Source organism: Sus scrofa, chromosome 8, assembly GCF_000003025.6.
Source record: "Sus scrofa isolate TJ Tabasco breed Duroc chromosome 8, Sscrofa11.1, whole genome shotgun sequence".
NCBI lineage: Eukaryota > Metazoa > Chordata > Mammalia > Artiodactyla > Suidae > Sus > Sus scrofa.
Genome location: NC_010450.4, coordinates 130,345,986 through 130,363,439, shown reverse-complemented (window position 1 = coordinate 130,363,439; position 17,454 = coordinate 130,345,986). Strand labels below are relative to the sequence as shown.

Below are 17,454 nucleotides of genomic sequence, written 5' to 3'. Positions count from 1 at the left end.
TTATTAAACCAAACCTGCAGCTTCTTGCACAAGGACCAGGGCAAAGATATGGAAGACAAACGTTACTGCGAGGGATTCCGCAGGCATGTTTTCAGATTCAGCATTACTGATGTAAATGTTTTACTTTCATTATATTGGGAGTTGCTGAAGCTTTTTTGTAAACACGTGTGAATGATAGGAAGTTACTCCCCAAAGTGATTTGGTGTAGTCTTTTGGTTCTTATGAATATTGAATTAGTTAATAATAATGTAAAGCACTTAGTGCTGACGCTTAGCAAGCACGTGTTAAAATATTTTGTTTACAAAATAATTAAGTTGCAGACATTATTACGCAACGGTAACGTGCAATAATATTCCCTTTTAGAAAAGGACATGTAACTTACGGTTTCCATATGAGACAGGTTGGGGTGTGGGGTGACGCACTGAGGGTTTGGGATGAAAATGCTATAAATTTGTTTGTTGTGATCGTTGTACAACTATAAATGAAATGAAATTCATTGAGTAATAATAATAATAAAAAAGGACATCTTTCTGCTCTTCCCCAAAGAAAGAAACTGTTTACAAAACGCCCGCTATAGTCCCATTCATTAGCAAACATCCTAGTTTTCTGGGTACTTGTGATCCTTTATTTTGCTTTCTTAATTCTGTTTCAGACAATTTACTTTCTTCTTCCCTTTTACCATTTGTGATGATTGAGTTTTACTGTTTAAGGTTGACATTTTAATCTCAACCCTCTCTGAATTTGACCTAATAATATATCTATATTCAGTTGTATTTTTCCTGTACATATTCTATTTGTTACCAACGTACTACATATATCATCTCTTGGTGGATGTTGCTGCCTTGAGGTTAGGCATGCGTTTTCTCCTTTTTAAACATAAGGAACTTGGAAGCAGAAAAGTAAAGTGAGATAAATATTCTCTTATAATTTGTATCATTTCGTTGGCACAATCAGGGGCAGAAACCAGGCCTTCTAACTCCTAGAATAGAGCAGCTGTGATACACTTTAGAAAGACAAAACAGGGATGCCCTGGTCGCCTAGTGGTTAAGGACTCGGCACTATCACTGCTGTGGCTTGGGTTTGATCCCTGACCCTGGAATCTTGCATGTTGTGGGTGCGGCCAAAAAAAGACAAAGCAAAACTGAAACTTTGCTCAAATCCATTTGACCAACTTAACTTGCTTGAGACATCCAGGGTGTGCCTATCTTAAAAAAAAAATCTTTAAACTTTGTGTTAAGCTAGGCTACTCTCTCTCTCTCTTTTTTTCCAAGTCTGTATTGAGCTATAACTTAGATGCAATAAAGTTTACCCTATAAACATACAGTCAAGTCATGCAAACCCTGCAGTCTGCAGTTGTAGAGCGGTCATTCCCTCATGGTCTTTCCCTTCCTGCCAGTTCTGGCAACCACGGATCTGTTGTCTGTCTATAAAATTCTGTGGGTTTTTTTTTTTTTCCCACAGCACGTCATATAAATGGAATCATATGTGTGTAGCCTTTTGAGTCTTGCCTTTGTCACTCAGCGTAAGGCTTTTGTGATTCATCCGTGGTGTTGCATCTGTTAGTAACTTGTTCCTTTTTATTCCTGGGTAATATTCCCATTTGAATTGTTTCCAGTTTTTTTGTGATTAGGAATAACGCTGCTGCGACCATTCACCAACAGATTTCTGTGTGAGCAAAGGTTTTTATTTCTCTTAGCTAAATACCTAGAAGTAGAATTGCTGGGTCGGATGGTAAATGTAGGTTCAACTTCATAAGAAACTTCCATGCTGTCTTCCAGAGTGGCTGTACCATTTTGCTTTCACACCCAAAATGTATGTGCCGCATTGTTGCTCCACATTTGGCACTACTGGGTTTTTGCCCCCTAATCTAATGTGGTTTTGTCTCCTAACCTAAAAGAAGCGTTGTGTGTGATGTCAGTAGTGATTAGTGACACTGTCTTTCACGGTGCTTATATGTCGTTCATAGAGTTTCTTTGAGAGAATGTCTGTTTAGATCTTTTGCCCGTTTTCTAAGTTGAAATGTTTGCTCTGTTACTAATTTTTAAATGTTTTATGTATGCTGGGTATAAGTCCCGTGTGAGATAGGTGTTTTGTAAATGTGTTCTTCCAGTCTGTGGCTTGTTTTTCGTTTTTGTAAGTGTCTTCAAAAAGCAGACATTTGAAATTTTAACAGATGTATTTTATTTGTTTTTTTCTTTATAGATGATGCTTTTGGTGTCATCTTTATGAAACCTTTGCCAAATCCAAGGCCTTAAAGATTTGGTCTTGTGTTATCTTCTAGAAGTTTTCTAATTTAAAGTTTCACTTTTAGACTCTGATCCAGTTGAGTTAACTTTTATATCGGTGTGGGGTTTAGGGAAATGTGCTTTTTGCATGTGGATAGTCTGTTGATAGAGTACCATTTACTGACAGTACTGTGCTTTCTCCAGAGACCTGCTCATGTACCTTTGTCAAACATTAACTGGCCACGTACAGGTGGGTCCGTTGCTGGGCTTTCTGTTCTGTTGCATTGATGTGTCTGTCCTTTCACCAGTACCACACTTGATGACTGTGGCTTTACGGTTATGTCATGAAATTAGGTCATTCAAGTCCTCTGACTTTGTTCTTTTTCAGAATTGTTCTGCTCTTTTAGTTCGTTTGCTTTCCTGTTTAAATTTTAGAGCTGGTCTGACAAGCTTTTAAAACCATCCTTATTACACTTTGGTTTCAGACCTCTCAACACCCTTGGCAATGCATGTGGTGCCTGCTTTAAAAAACTTATTTGTTTAAAAGTTATCTCAACTCCTTAAGAGCTGTCTCATTTTGTGGGCTTCGTGGACTCTAGTGCATGATTGCTGCTGCAGTAATACACAGTTGTGAATAGCATAGCTGAGCTGTGATGCTAGAAAGTCTTATTCGGTGTATTATAATTTCTCATGCAGCCGTCACATTGGAAATGAAAAAGGCCAGGCAGGGAAGGGGGGGGGGCTCTTCAGTGAGGTGGCTGGGTGCTTGGGAACACAGGTCTGTACTCAGACGTCTGGCTTCAGTTTCTGTCCCTGCCCATTTAGGAGGTGTTTGTCTTGAATTCAGTTCTGAAATTAATAATGATCACATCAGCCTCAAAAATTGTTTTTCCTTGATTTCTCAAGTGTTTTATTTGTATTGTTCCATAATTCTCATTTATATCAAGTTTACTCAAAGGGTAGTCTTGAGTGTTCACGGAGCGAGTGTGTTTGCAAGTACTTATTGCAGGGACTAGCGCCTAATAAACATCCGTAACTGTTCATGGTCCTTATTAAAGAAAAAAATGGGTTGAGAGCAATACTAATGGTCAGGTAGGGATTACAGGCTGTGTATCAGTTTGCTGGGCCTGCGGCAACAGAGTAGCACGGACTAATTGGTTCAAATGATGGGAATTCATCACCTCACAGTTCTGGAAGCTGGAACTCCAATATCAAGGTGTTGGCAGGTTTGGATCGTCCTGGGGGCTGTGAGGAAGGAATTGTTCCGGGCCACTCTCCTGGGCAGGTAGATAGCTGTCTTCTCCCTCTGTGCATGGCCGTGCCCAAATCTCCCCCTTGTATAAGGATGCCGGGCCTGTTGCATTACGATCTGCCCTAATATCCTCATTTGAACCTGATAACTTCCGTCAAGACCCTATTTTCAAATCAGGTTACCTTCCAAGGTATTGGGAATTAGGACTGTAATATATGGAGTTTAGGGGAATATAATCCAGCCCGTAACATAACGCTTTCTGGTCCTCTCCAGATCCATGCTCTTCTCACCAATAAAATACATTCACCCAATTCCAGGATCCCCCAGTCTTAACCCATTCTAGCATCAACTTCTAGTCCAAAGTCTCATCCGTAATGGTTAGTTTTATGTGTCAACTTGGCAGAGTCGTGGAGGACAGCGATAACTCGGTTAGACCTTACTCTTAGGTGTGTGTGAGAGGATGTCTCTGGATGAGATTAACATTTTTTTTTTTTTTTGGCTTAAACCATAGACATTTATTTTCTCACAGTTCTGGAGACTAGAAGTTCAAGATCAAGGTGTCTGCATACTTGTTCCTGGTGAGGCCTCTTTCCTTGGGGTGCAGACGGCTACCTTTTCTGTGTCCTCCCATAGTACTTGTGGGGTGGGGTGCTACGGGGGGGGTAGAAAGTGTGCAAGCTTTGTGGTGTTTCTTCTTATAAGGGCACCAATCCCATCATGGGGTCCCCATCCCCATGACCTCATCTAACCCTAATTACTCCCCAATGGCCCATATCCAGCCCATCACATTGGGAGTGAGGACTTCAACGTAAGAACTTTAGGGGGACACAGTTCAGTCCGTAGCAGGATTTTGGTTTTTTTCTTCTTCTGTATGTCCTGCTCGTTGCCCTGGCATCAGTCATTGAATCAGCTGTCCTTCCCCCACTGATTTATAATGACAAAAGGGTCTGTGTCTCGAGTCTTAATTTTTAATCATTTTTCTTTGATGGTCTACTACCATACAATCTTAATGATGATAGTTACATAGTAAAAAAAAAAAAATTAAAAAAAAGAGATTAACATTTGAATCAGGAAACTGTGTAAGGCTGATTGCCTTCCCTGATGTGGAGAGGTCTCATCCAGTCAGTCAATGTCCTGAGTAGAACAAAAAGGCGGAGTACGAGGAACTCCTCCGGCTTGCCTGCCTTTGAGCAGGGGCATCCGTCTTTTCTTGCATCAGTCCTTCCTTGGTCTCTCGTCTGCCTGTTTTTTAACTACATTATTGGCTCTCCTGGGTCCCCAGCTTGCAGATCTTGGGGCACGTCAGCCTCCGTAATCTCATGAGCTAATACTTTGTAATTTCTCTCTACCTCCTTCCCTCTCTCTCTATAGATAGAGCTGTAGATATGGATATAGGTATGCACACACTCCCTGCTTTGGTTCTGTTTTTTTGGAGAATCTGGACTCATATATCATGTAAATATCATTTAAGTCAGGTATAGTTGGGACTCGAGGTTTGATTCATCCTAAGACAAAATTTTTTTTTTTTTTTTTTTCTTTTTAGGGCCGCACCTGCAGCATATGGAGGTTCTCAGGCTAGGAGTCTAATTGGAGCCGTAGCTGCCGGGCTACACTACAGCCACAGCAACGCCAGATCCGAGCCGAATCTGTGACCTACGCCACAGCTCACGGCAATGCCCGATCCTTTACCCACTGAGCGAGGCCAGGGATCAAACCCGCAACCTCATGGTTCCTAGTCAGATTCATTTCCACTGTGCCATGACGGGAAGTCCCAGAATTCTTCTATAGAGTGTGAGCCCGTGAAACCAGACCACTTATTTGCTTACAGGTACAATGGTGGGACGGGCATTTGGAAAGACATTCCCATTCTAAAAAGGAGACATCAGAAGGAGGGAAGGGGACCCAAGCAAATCCTAGACTTGGGCAAATGTCGTTAGGTTTTAAGGCTTGGAGAATTACCCTCTTTGGCTCCATGCTTGTCCTCTGGCCCACTGGGGTGGAAGTCCTGCCTTCTGCGGCCGTGGAGGGGCCAGCCCTGGTTCTCGGACCTATGCCCATGGTGGCAGTGACAGCTCAACTGGACTCTGACCTGCCTTTGGGGTCCTTCTTCCCTTTTGTTGAAAGGTAACACCTGGTTGCAGGTGGCTTTACCGGCTCATGGCACACCTGTGGAATCCTGACAGCCGTCTTCATTTTGTCCCATCTCTGCCCCTTCAGTGCAAAGCTGGCCTTGTTTCTGCTGGTGTAAAATTCTTACAAACCTTGTTGGTCTCCAGACCATTCCTAAGGGTCCAAACCGTCAGACAAGCGGGTCCTCCACAGACCTTGCCTGGAGAACCACATCTCTATTCCTGGCTTCTGATGAGATGCTTGCTGGGATCCAGGAGTCACGTGCCTGATCTCTAGCAAACCGCTGTTCAGCCACACCCTTGGCCTTAGTTCCAGAGCAAGCTCTCAGGATGGGCTGAGAATTTTCCAAACTCTGAAGTTCTAGTTCCTTTTTGCTTAATAATTATTCCCTCTTTAATGTATCTCTTTCCTCTTGCACTTTCTGGTAAGCAATAAGAAGAAACGAGGCCACCCCTTCAATACTTTGCTCAGAAATCTCCTCCGCTGAATAACCACATTTACTACTTACAAGGTCTACTTTCTTTTTTTTTTTTTTGTCTTTTGTCTTTTGTCTTTTTTAGGGCTGCACCCTAGGTATATGGAGGTTCGCAGGCTATGGGTCCAATCGGAGCTGTAGCTGCTGGTCTACACCACAGCCACAGCAACGCCGGAGCCGAGCTGTGTCTGCGACCTACACCACCGCTCGTGGCAACGCTGGATCCTTAACCCACTGACCGAGGCCAGGGATCAAACCGACAACCTCCCTGGCTCCTAGTCAGATTCGTTTCCATTGTGCCATGATGGGAACTCCAGGTCTACTTTCTATAAAACACTAGAATGTTACTCGACCGAGTTTGCTGCCACTTGATAACAAGATTGCCTTTCTCCAATTTCCAGAAAAGAGCGTGTTCTTCCTCTCCGTTCGAGACCTCGGTGGAGTACTTGAACATTCTTAGTTCCAGCAGTGGTCTTTTTATGATTTATGTGTATTTGCTAAGACAGCAGACGCTTTCTCTATAGCCATCCTCTTTGCTCTGCGAGTTCTCACCAGACTCTCCTTTAATGTCCGTGTCCTTTCATGTCTGTCATGAAAGAATGTCCTTTCATGTCTGTCAACAGTCTCTTCACGGCAACCGAGGCTTTTTCTATCACTGCCTCGGGCCCTTCCAGCCTCTACCTGTTACCCAATTCCAAAGTCATTTCTGCGTTTTTAGGTATTTGCTGTTGTAATACCCCCCTGCCTGGTACTTAAGTCTGTCTTAGGCTCCAGAAAAACAGAACCAGCAATAAACACACACATACAGAGAGACTGATTTTAAGGAATCTGCTTGGGCAGTTGTGAGTCTGGCAAGTCAGATATCTTCAGAGCAGGACGAGAGGCTGAACCTTTTGGCAGGAGTTGGTGTTGCAGTCTTTTTTTTTTTTTTGCCTAGAAGGGCCGCTCCCATGGCATATGGAGGTTCCCAGGCTAGGGGTCTAACCGGAGCTGTAGCCGCCGGCCTACACTACAGCCACAGTGACATGGGATCCAAGCTGTGCCTGTGACCTACACCACAGCTCACGGCAACGCCGGATCCTTAACCCACCAGGCAAGGCCAGGGATCGAACCTGCAACCTCATGGTTCCTAGTCGGATTCGTTAACTACTGAGCCACGAGGGGAACTCCAGTGTTGTAGTCTTGGTCAGAAGGCAGTCTGGAGGCCCAGGTCCTTCTTCTTTGGAGGTCTTCAGTCTTTTAAAACCTTCAGCTGATGGGAGAAGGCCCCTCAAGTTATGAAGACTATACTGCCTTACTCAGAGTCTGCTCATTAAAGTGGTAATCACATGGAAAAATGCCTTCCCAGCACGATTCTGAGCGATGCTTGATCAGACAGCTGAGCACCACAGCCTAGTCAAATTGACACATAAAATTCACCATCGCAGTCTTTAATAAAAACCATACTCGTGGTGCTTCTCTTGGGCAGTTGTATCAGAAAAATGTTGTTGGCTGTTGACAGAATCAGAAAATGCACGAAATGAGAGCTGTGAGTTTCAGTTTTATTCAGGGAACTTACTGAGGACTATAGCCCTGGAGACAGCTTCTCACAGGACTTGCTCTAAAGGGATGAGGGAGGAGCCAGTGCATCTGAATTCTTTTTGGCTGGGAAATACATGCAGTTAAGCCTACGTCTTGGTGAAAGATTACTGCTAATCACACACAGAAAGTGCTTGTCTGTACATGAGAAGATGCAGTCATCTAGGGTCACTGAATTTCTTCCTTAACTATGTGTCTTATTAAAGAGACCCGTCATCCAAAACAAAGTGCTTCCTTCTGGTTTTCATCCTGATTTCCCTTCACAGTGTTCAGTGGCTGCAGCAGCTAAGGACTTGATCCTTGTAGAACTGGATGGCGGGCAATAGTCTTTGCTTTGTAACTCCCTCCCTTTTAACCATACATTTGACCAAGACTTGAGAGACATTTCATGGCCAGTTTGTCCCCCGGCACTAAGAAGGCTCATTCCAAGGTCAGGCAGGGATGTCGTTGATAGGTCATTCTGTGTGCTCTTCTGGATGAGGCCCTGTTAATAACTTACAAATTCTCCAGATTGTCTGTTTTATTAGTCTGTTATAGTGCAGGAAATAGTTTTCCTTACAGTTAATTTTGTACAGGGCTGTGTATGTGATCAGTTGCCTCAAGACGTCGAGCCATCATTAGTGTCGAGAGAGACCTGGTAACGCAAGAAACGGTGATCTTAGACATGCTGTAAGTAACACAGCCAGTGACATTAATAAGGTCATAAATAGGGATTCGAGCATGAGCTTCCGGAACCAAACCAGCTCCTTAAAAGACCACCACAACCAGGAAGTGGATCTCTCAAGGCAGAAATTGCGTTTTCCATGTGCGTTATTAAATGGGTTGTATTAGAGAGTGTTCTGGTATCGAAAGGCAGCGTTCAGTTTGAAGGCTGGCATAGGCGCCCGCCTCCTTGAGATGCTGCAAGATCTTGAGGACATGTGTTTTCTAACACTGCTCGTTCTCGTCACAGAGACCTCCGGAGTCAGTAGGCTAAGTTGGATTCCTCTCGTTTAGGGCCTCCTGGGTGAGTTTAGTCAAGGCTCGCATGTGGGTGATTACAGTCCTCCTGAAGGCATAAAAATAGCTGCTGAATGGTCATACCAATGCAGTGCACATCCCTTAATCCATCAGGCTTGTATTAATGGTGAGTTTGCTGGAGTCAGATCTGAATTGGTACACATATGGCCTTGAGCCCAAAGGACCCCTAGGGTACATCTTCCCAACCATCCTGGCAGAAGCCAGGGCCACAGACTGGTTCAGCAGAGCCATTGAGTCCCCGCATATTCCTGGTCACCTGATCCAGTTTGTACTATAGCACCTCCCCCCGCCCAGTCGCTATCTTTAAGGGAAATGATATGTTGGCATTTCCCATAAGCCACTCTCAGCCCGATTTTCTAATATTATTTGGCTGATTATCTTTGGCATGATTTTAATTGTTCCCAACATAGGCAGACTCTTAAAAGGACCATAGCCTGGCGTTAGCCATATACACCCACCCCATAACTGAGGGAAGGCCCCTTCTAATAATTGGAAAGTTGTGTTCTTTGACTGACGTTTAGCTCATTGGAAAGTTGTGTTCTTTGACTGAAGTTTAGCTCATTGCTCTCACTGAGCTTGAGTAACTTTCAATGAGAATTCACATTCATGGCCAGGGCCAGAGAAAGTATGATTGATTCAGCGAGTGACGGATTCCCAGCTAGTGGCCTTACAACTTTTTTCTTCTAAAATAAATTTTCTGAGGGCCATCCACTTAGAGCCTTGGAGATTAAGAAATGCACCATGGTAAACCAGAAGTACTGAAGGTAGATAATTGAAGATACACACTTACTAAGTTCTGAGTATCTTCGGTTTCTCTGTAGAAGGGAGCCTATGTTCAGTGATTGATGTGTCAGTATCTTGGGGGGAGGGGGTGATTTAGATATTTAGTAAATTTCCATCATTTAACCTGATTTAGCCAAACTCTAAAGGTTCAGGTAACCAAATATTTGGAGAAACTGATTTTAAATAGACATTCTATAAAACCGAATTACTCCCAAAGTGATCCCCTAAAACCTTTTGTCTCATTTACATTTAAAAGTGATCCCCTAAAACCTTTTGTCTCATTTACATTTAATTTACTTATATTTCATCATACCGAGTTATCATCCTTGCTGACAAATTTTGTAGCAGAAATAGTAAGATTTTATGTGACTTGTAGTAAATCTAGGTATAATAAATTTTGATACCTAATGTTGAAGACTCTGAAGACATGTCTATATTAATTAAACAAACCTAAACTAAATTCAGTGCTGAATAGTAATTTAATACTGACTGTTTCCTAGATCATGTGAACCTGAAATTCGTTTGGGTTAGTTTTGTTTCTATTTCTGAGACTTTATATAAGCACTTGATTTCCTTCAAGCCACTTAAGTGGAGTTCATTTACATATTAATTTTGGTAGTACCACTGGGAAGTAGAGACATATCTATACCATACACACAGACATGTAAACAGAGATCCCATAGCTTCATTTTAAAACTTAGTCGTGAATCGGGTATTATAACAATTGGAATAAGCTTACTCACTTGAATTTAAAAGGCCTCCTTTCCCTTTGGATCCCCTCAGTCCAGGAATTAGACATGGTCTAGATAAGAGTCCTGGAAGCCCTGATAGAAAATTTTAGATGCAGGGAGAGAAATGCAGGCTCGTCCTAGAAGGACTCTTGTGTTCCCTTTGGGTCAGAATTCTGAAAAGCTGTGTCATCAAGCTGGGCTTCTCTAACTGCTTATGCAGAAAAGTTGTTAGTTTGTTTTGTTTTGTTTTTTTGAATGTCAAAAAGAGCCCCGTCTTGGCCATTTCAGGGTGGTTTTCCTTCGTTCCTAATTAAATAAGCACGTGCAAGTGTGGGTTCTGTATGTATGTAAACCCGTTGGGGATATTAGGGGTTATCTGGCACCACTTTTTCTGCTGTTTGCGAGATTCTGTTTCTCATTTTGAAGTTGGTTTCTTGGAGTAAAATCGCTCTAGAACACGGTGGTGGGCCATTGTGCTGCTTGTGAGCTTACTTCTTCTAGCTGTCACTCTGCAGTTGTTCCAGCTCTTGATATGTCTCAGTTTCTCCTCCTGGCGGTCTAGCACTGCTGTGGGGGCTCTGAGCACCAAATGGCCAATTTTTATATGTGCATCCCTGGATGAATGAGGTTTTTGTTTTGTTTTGTTCTTCTTTTTAGGGCCACACCTGCAGCGTATGGAAGTTTCCAGGCTAATGGTCCATTCGTAGCTGCAGCTGCTGACACATGCCACAGCCTCAGCAGCATGGGAGCCGAGACACATCTATAACTTATGCTGCAGCTGGTGGCAACATCAAATCCTTAACCCACTGAACAAGGCCAGGGGTTGAACCTGAATCCTTATGGATACTAGTCAGGTTCTTAACCTGCCGAGCCACAGCAGAAACTCCTGAGTGAGTTTTAAAAGGAATGAGTGGGTTTCCTATGGGACTGCTGCACGGTATGAGGACTTGCCTCCACCACTCCCCAAAATTGCTCAGTTGCCTGAAAAAACTGTAACTGGCTGGGAGGAGCTGTGTCCCTTACTTTGGAGCTGAAACCTCTCATGGTATTCCAACAAATCTTCTTAAGGTCAATGATTTAAGGGACGACACCAGGTCAGCCTCCTGGCTCATCACCCAGTGTGGACCTTGCCAGCGTCTCTTCAGCTGAATACACCCTTCCCGTTCTCTCTCAACTGGACACTTCCTCCATCTCTTACAGACGAGAAGTCATTCGTTTCCCTTTTTATCCCCCGCTGAGTAAAACCTCAGGATGTTCAGCTGAGACAGGATATCCGAGGCCAGGACAGACTTACCCAAATTAATCTGGTCTCACCAAGGAGGCAGACAGGGCTCTTCCTGGTCCCAGTGTCCAGATCCTCAGAGAGTTCAGGCCAAAGAGAGAAGTCTGCTCTTGGTCCCTGCGTGGTTGCCAAAACTGTTGACTGAAAAAAATTTTGAAACACACAGCATGAAAGCCGTGATTTGGGGGCTTATTCAGGGGCTTTACTGAGGACTGTAGCCTGGGAGAGAGCCTCTCAGATTGCTCTGAGGAACTGCTCTGAAGAGCTAGGAGAAGAGCCAATATAGGCATGATTTTTTTTTTTTTTTTTTTTTTTGGCTGGGAAAAACATGTAGTCAAGCAAACATCTTGGTAAGAGATTATTGCTAATCACAGAAAAACAGGTATCTCAAATTAATGATTTAATGGCTTATTTATGTACGGGAAGGCGCAAGAATCTGGGGTCATCGAAATTCTTGTGATATGCATTAAACATCTGGGGGCCTGCATATCCCAAACACAGAATGATTCATGCCCTTTTCATCCTGAATTCCTTTCAGGGTATACAGTAGGTCAGTGACTGGAGTGGCTAAAGACTCGATCCTTGTAGAATTGGATCGGTGGGCAACATTCTTCGTTTTACAGCCTTTGTCTAATGGAATCCGGGAAAGCAGTACATGGCCTGCAGCCTGAGAACGTTCAGCATCTATGGTTAAGATAATAAGTACAATACAAGTACAATAATCTTTTTATATTAGCGGCTTTTATTTTAAAAACTGAACTCTTACCCCATTTTAAAGATGAGAAAACAGAGGCAACGTTTTTTCTGAACTCGCTTAAGTAGGACCATAAACAAGATGAGAACTGGAGCACTTCAGGTTAAGTAAAGTCAGTCGTGTGGACACACCTGCCTAGTCGCCTCCTCTTGCTTCCTGCCTCCCCTGGCACAGATCACCTGAGACTCCTTGGTGGAGTCCTAGGGCCGGATGGGCGGCAACCTACAAGATGCCATAGGATCCCTCGGGTGCGAGACTTGGGTGAGATGGTTCATCTCACGCCGTCTCCGTGGAGAAGGGGAACCTGGGACGGTCTCCCAGGCTTCGGCTTTCACATCCTCTGTTTCTTGGGTCTCCGGACAGGCAGGAGTTTGTGGATGCTTATGTGAATTACGTCTTCCAAATCTCCGTTGGCGAGTGGTACACAGCTTTCTCCAGCGGCTTCCTCAAGGTGTGTGGCGGCAAAGTGCTGGAGCTCTTCCAGCCTTCCGAACTGAGGGCCATGATGGTGGGGAACAGCAACTACAACTGGGAGGAACTGGAAGAGGTGAGCAGCAGAGATGCCCGCGGTTCCTCCCGAGGGACGGCCACCTGGGGCGGGGGGGACCCGCAGTTCCCCGAGCCGCCTCTCTCTCTCTCATCCTCTGTGATGGAGCAGGATTGGGAGGCCTCGCGCGTGGCAGTGCTTGTGTCTTGCTCTCCACTGCACGTGGTGTGCAAACATGCCCTGTAGCAATTCTTCTTTTGTAAGATAAGTTTTTGCCTTTTCGTCTTTTTTCGGGCAGACCGCCGTCTACAAGGGTGACTACTCAGCCGCACATCCCACGGTGAAACTGTTTTGGGAAACATTTCACGAGTTCCCTTTGGAAAAGAAGAAGAAGTTTCTCCGTACGTATCAGTCACGTCATGGTGGTGTGTCTGTCCACATTCCGGGTTTGCATGTGGTGTAGGGCAATGCACTCCGCCGGGAAACGTTCAGCTCTTACGGGGTAAAGAGTGAGTGAGGGATAGGCTTACACTCGTTTGCTGAGGGCTGTCTCGGGCACAGGAGAGGGTGTGAATCCTCATCCGTGGCCTCACAGGATGAGGTGCATGAAAGGGAGCAAAGAAGCATTTCACTGGCGTTCCTGCTGTGGCCCAGCGGGTTAGGGATCCCGCATGGCTGCAGCTGTGGCCTGGGTTGCAGCTCTGGCTGGGATTTGATCCCTGCCCTAGGAACGTCCATACACTGCAGGGGTGACGGGAAAAAAAAGAGAAGCAATTCACTGATGGTTAACTGCTCTCCAAATACTAGTCGTTTTATATATACGCGGTTATTCAAGAATTACCCTGATAAAGCTCAGTTGTTTGGATTAACGCCCCCTTCTCTCTCTAGTCTTTGGAAAAGATTAGCGTGTTCTCCTCAGAGGTAGCTGGGGACACGTGCTTCAGAACAGTTTCAGTGAGACGTGAGTCCCGTAGGCATCCCCTACGACTCACCCACGTGAAGCGTACAGTTCGGGGCTTTTCGTGGACTAAGAGGTGCGAGGCTGAGGTCGGCTTTGGAACCCGTTCCTTAGCTCGAGAAGAAACCTTGTGCCCATTAGCGCTCATGCCCCCTTTTCTCCCAAGCTCCTGCTCCTTACCAGGCTGCTTTCTGTTGCTGTGGATTCACCTGTGCTAGGCATTTCATAGAAATGGAACCATATGATAAGTGGTCCTTTGTGACTGGCTGGGTGACATGTGACAAGGGTCATTTGGAAAGGAGAATGAAGTAGGCAGTGTACATGAACCAACGCAGCCTTTTAAAAATAGTTCACATCTTTGTGTCCGTGTATAATCAGGGTCAGAAATGAGCCAGTGAACAGTATAGAACTTTTATCTATATAAAATGAAAAACCAGCATTTGAAAGGCAGTGTCTTTTACTTTGTAAGAATGAGCATATAATAGTATGAATGCAAGATTTGCTGCTGGATTCTGCTGCTCTCATGGAGTAAGGGTGAGAGGAAGCAGAGATCTTAGAGAAGAATTCCCGACAAGAGCCCTGTTCTCCTCTGCCCAGTTCCATGGGCGTTTGCAAAGCACTGGCATATAAGTCAAATGACGGTCAGATTTGCCTGTGGATTATAGAGCTGTGATGAGAGGAGCCTGCTCTGGGTCCAGGGAGTTCCGTAAAAGACATTTTTCTCTTTAGAGACCGTTAGACTTACATTAATTCTTTATTCCCGCTACAGATTTTGACAAGGATGTTTATATATATTGCAGTCTTGGGTAGTGGCGTGATGTTTGAAAGTGCTCCGTCACTAATGATTTCTCAAGTAATTTTCCCACAATTCAACAAAGAATCTAGTGCTGGAAAACAGAAGACAGCTGGGGTTCTCTCTCTTTTCCCCAAGTCACACAGTGTGTTGCAAGAGGGAGCTGTCTCATCTCAGTGTCAGCTCTTCCAGTTTAAGAAAAAAGGAGAGACGGGGAAGGGCAAAAGCACAGATAACAGACGGAAATGCACCAGCCAAAGGGTGTTAGCATCAGACAGTCAAGGGGAGAGGAGACCCTGAGGCCACATCGACTGTAGGCTTTTTCCCGGTTTCCCTGAAGTCAGATCTTTTCCTCTCTGACTTCAGCAGTTCCCTTCCTCTCTGACTGTGTGAGGGCTCATAGCACTTACGAGGGCTACATAGGTGGAGGCCATTTGTTGTGGGGGGGCATTTTTGAGCATCATTCCCTTCGATGGCTTCTTTGTGTCAGTGTATAATTAGGATCTGAAATTAGCCAATGAAAAGTATAGGTTTGTTTTTTTTTTTTGCTTTTTAGGGTCACACCTGCGCCATATGGAGGTTCCCAGGCTAGGGGATGAATCGGCGCTGTAGCCCCCAGCCTACACCACAGCCACAGCAACGTTGGGAGCCGGGCTGCATCTGCGACCTACACCACAGCTCACGGCAACACCAGGTCCTTTAACCCACTGAGCGAGGTCAGGGATCGAACCCACATCTTCATGGATCCTAGTCTGACTCTTTTCCGCTGAGCCACAGAGGAAACTCCGAAAAGTATACTTTTTAATCTATGTAAGACCAAAAACCAGGGTTGGAAAGCAATCTCTGGCTTTCTAAGCGTGAGCATAGAGTAAATGCAGTACCTGTCGGCGCGTGAAAGTGGTTGCACTTCCCACAGGGGCCACAGGGTGTCCCCCTTGCCCTCTGGTCCCCCCAGAGCGGCAGCGAGCCGCTGGATGGGGGGGCGCAGCTGGTAATCGCCTTCTCCCCGCTGCAGTGTTCCTCACGGGCAGCGACCGGATTCCCATCTACGGCATGGCCAGCCTGCAGATTGTCATCCAGTCCACAGCCAGCGGGGAGGACTACTTGCCTGTGGCCCACACGTGCTACAACCTTCTCGACCTGCCCAAGTACAGCAGCAAAGAGGTCCTGCGCGCCCGGCTGACCCAGGCCCTTGACAACTACGAGGGGTTCAGTCTGGCCTGAGGCTCCGCAGCCTGCCCCCCGATTTCCCTTCCTTCCTCACCGTCCACATCGAGGCCCATACCATACAGAAAATCATGGGGAGTGAGTTCTATTTTTTTATGGTCCAAGTGGGTTGCAGCTTTGGAATCCTGAACCCGATGGGTGAGTGTCTGGGGTGGCAAGCAGTAACCTTTTGGAAAAATCAGGGGTTGGGGATGGGGGTGACAGATGGGCCCTGGAATGGGAGGTGTTTTTGTTTTTCAGCCAAATCCCCCAGGTTCCTTGCACTCGTGGCCGTGTTGCACTCTGCTGGATAAAATGCCAGTGGATTTTGACACTCCCGTTTCCCCAGTGTCTCTCTCAGCCCTGATCTCTCCTCACCAAGCTTCCTTGCCCTTGGCTCCTCCCTTCTCCCTCCTCTGCAAGAGCAATCAGACCCTCCCGTCCTTGCCCACCTGCACATGCAGGACGTCCTTCTCTGCAGCCTTGGCAGTGCTCCCAGCTCGTTGCCGCCCAGCCATAAGGACTAAGGCGGAAAGGACTCCTTCAGAAATTCCCAAGTCCAGCAGGCTGAATCGGGATCCATTACTCTGGCGGAACTCGTGAGAATTTGTTGGAGAATTTAATTTAAAAAAAAAAAATCCTTGCTTTAAAAAAAAAAAAAAAAGTTGTCGAGGGACTAGCCGTCTCCCTCTGGCTCTGCCTGTTCCCGGCTCCCCTTAAAGGCGTGCAGAGCCTCTTAGATTTGCAGCTGAGCCAGATTTTGTCTGGTTACTCCGCCGAGCCTTTTGACAATAAGACGAGGTAACAGGCCCCCACCCCCTCCCATCACTGTGCTTTTGGAGCAAGTTGCGTTCATTTTTTAAGGAGTAATTCCTCCCAGAAAAGTAGAAATAATAAATTTCTTATCCTGTTCCCTGTCACTTCCTGCCTCTACCACTGTCCCCCCCCCCTTCTCTCTTCCCCTCATCCCATTCTTGGTGACCTGACTCTGTCCCCTTCCTCTCCGCTCCTTCTAGTGGATGCATGCGGTCTGCTTTAGTTTTTATTTCTATTTAAATTGCAAAATTTCTACTCAGATTTTTTTTTTTTCTCCTCTTCCCTAACGGTTAAGACTCAAGGACATTCTTTATTATGGAACTTTTGTTTTATTGCATTTGAAATGTTTGTTTACAGTGGGATTTCGGAGGGGGGGATTGTGTTTAAAGCAAATATATGTATTTCAAGAATCATGACATGCTCACCTTCTTCACCACGGATAAGAACATGCTACATGAGCAAAGAATCTATGTCCGCCTAATTCCTAGTCACTAGAGAAGAGACTTATTTATATAAAACGAAGTATTTATGAACCGTGAGACAGCATCAAATCTCAATGAAGGATTGTAGATTTTGGCTTTTTCTTTTTGTTTTTAAAACTTATTCCAATTGCTAAATTGGTAGTTTTTCAGTCTTTATAATACAAGATTAAAAAAAAAGATATACTGTTATACGAAATGTTTATTTTCTATGTGTGTGCATATAGTTCACTATTATGCAATAAATTTGGTGTTTTAACGTAACCAGAACTATTTCTTCTTGTGCTTGCAGAATGGGTAGCTTGCTTTCAGTAGAAGCATTAAGTCATCTACCCGAGTAATCGAATGGAAGGTCACCTTTGGCTCCTGCCCCAAGCAGGTAGAGCCCCCTGCTTGGGAAATGAAGAGGAAAGCAGGGTAGGAGAAGCAGGTGGCTTTTAGGACGGGTGGGATGCGGGAAGGTTGTCATGGCTACAAAGGCATTT

At 45.0% G+C, this 17,454-nt stretch overlaps 1 protein-coding gene across 8 annotated transcripts in view; it reads left to right on the top strand.

Annotated features, from left to right (window-relative positions):
• Positions 1-17,233, top strand: part of HERC3 (HECT and RLD domain containing E3 ubiquitin protein ligase 3) — a 121,105-nt gene extending 103,872 nt beyond the window's left edge. For 7 of the 8 annotated variants that reach the window (XM_021100756.1, XM_021100749.1, XM_021100750.1 and 4 more), the window contains 3 exons: positions 12,594-12,777; positions 13,016-13,118; positions 15,484-17,233. In XM_021100756.1, the coding sequence (XP_020956415.1) occupies positions 12,594-12,777; positions 13,016-13,118; positions 15,484-15,692 (496 nt within the window). In that variant the 3' untranslated portion in view covers positions 15,693-17,233. The remainder of the gene's footprint in view (positions 1-12,593; positions 12,778-13,015; positions 13,119-15,483) is intronic. The other variant, XM_021100755.1, reaches the window with a different exon arrangement.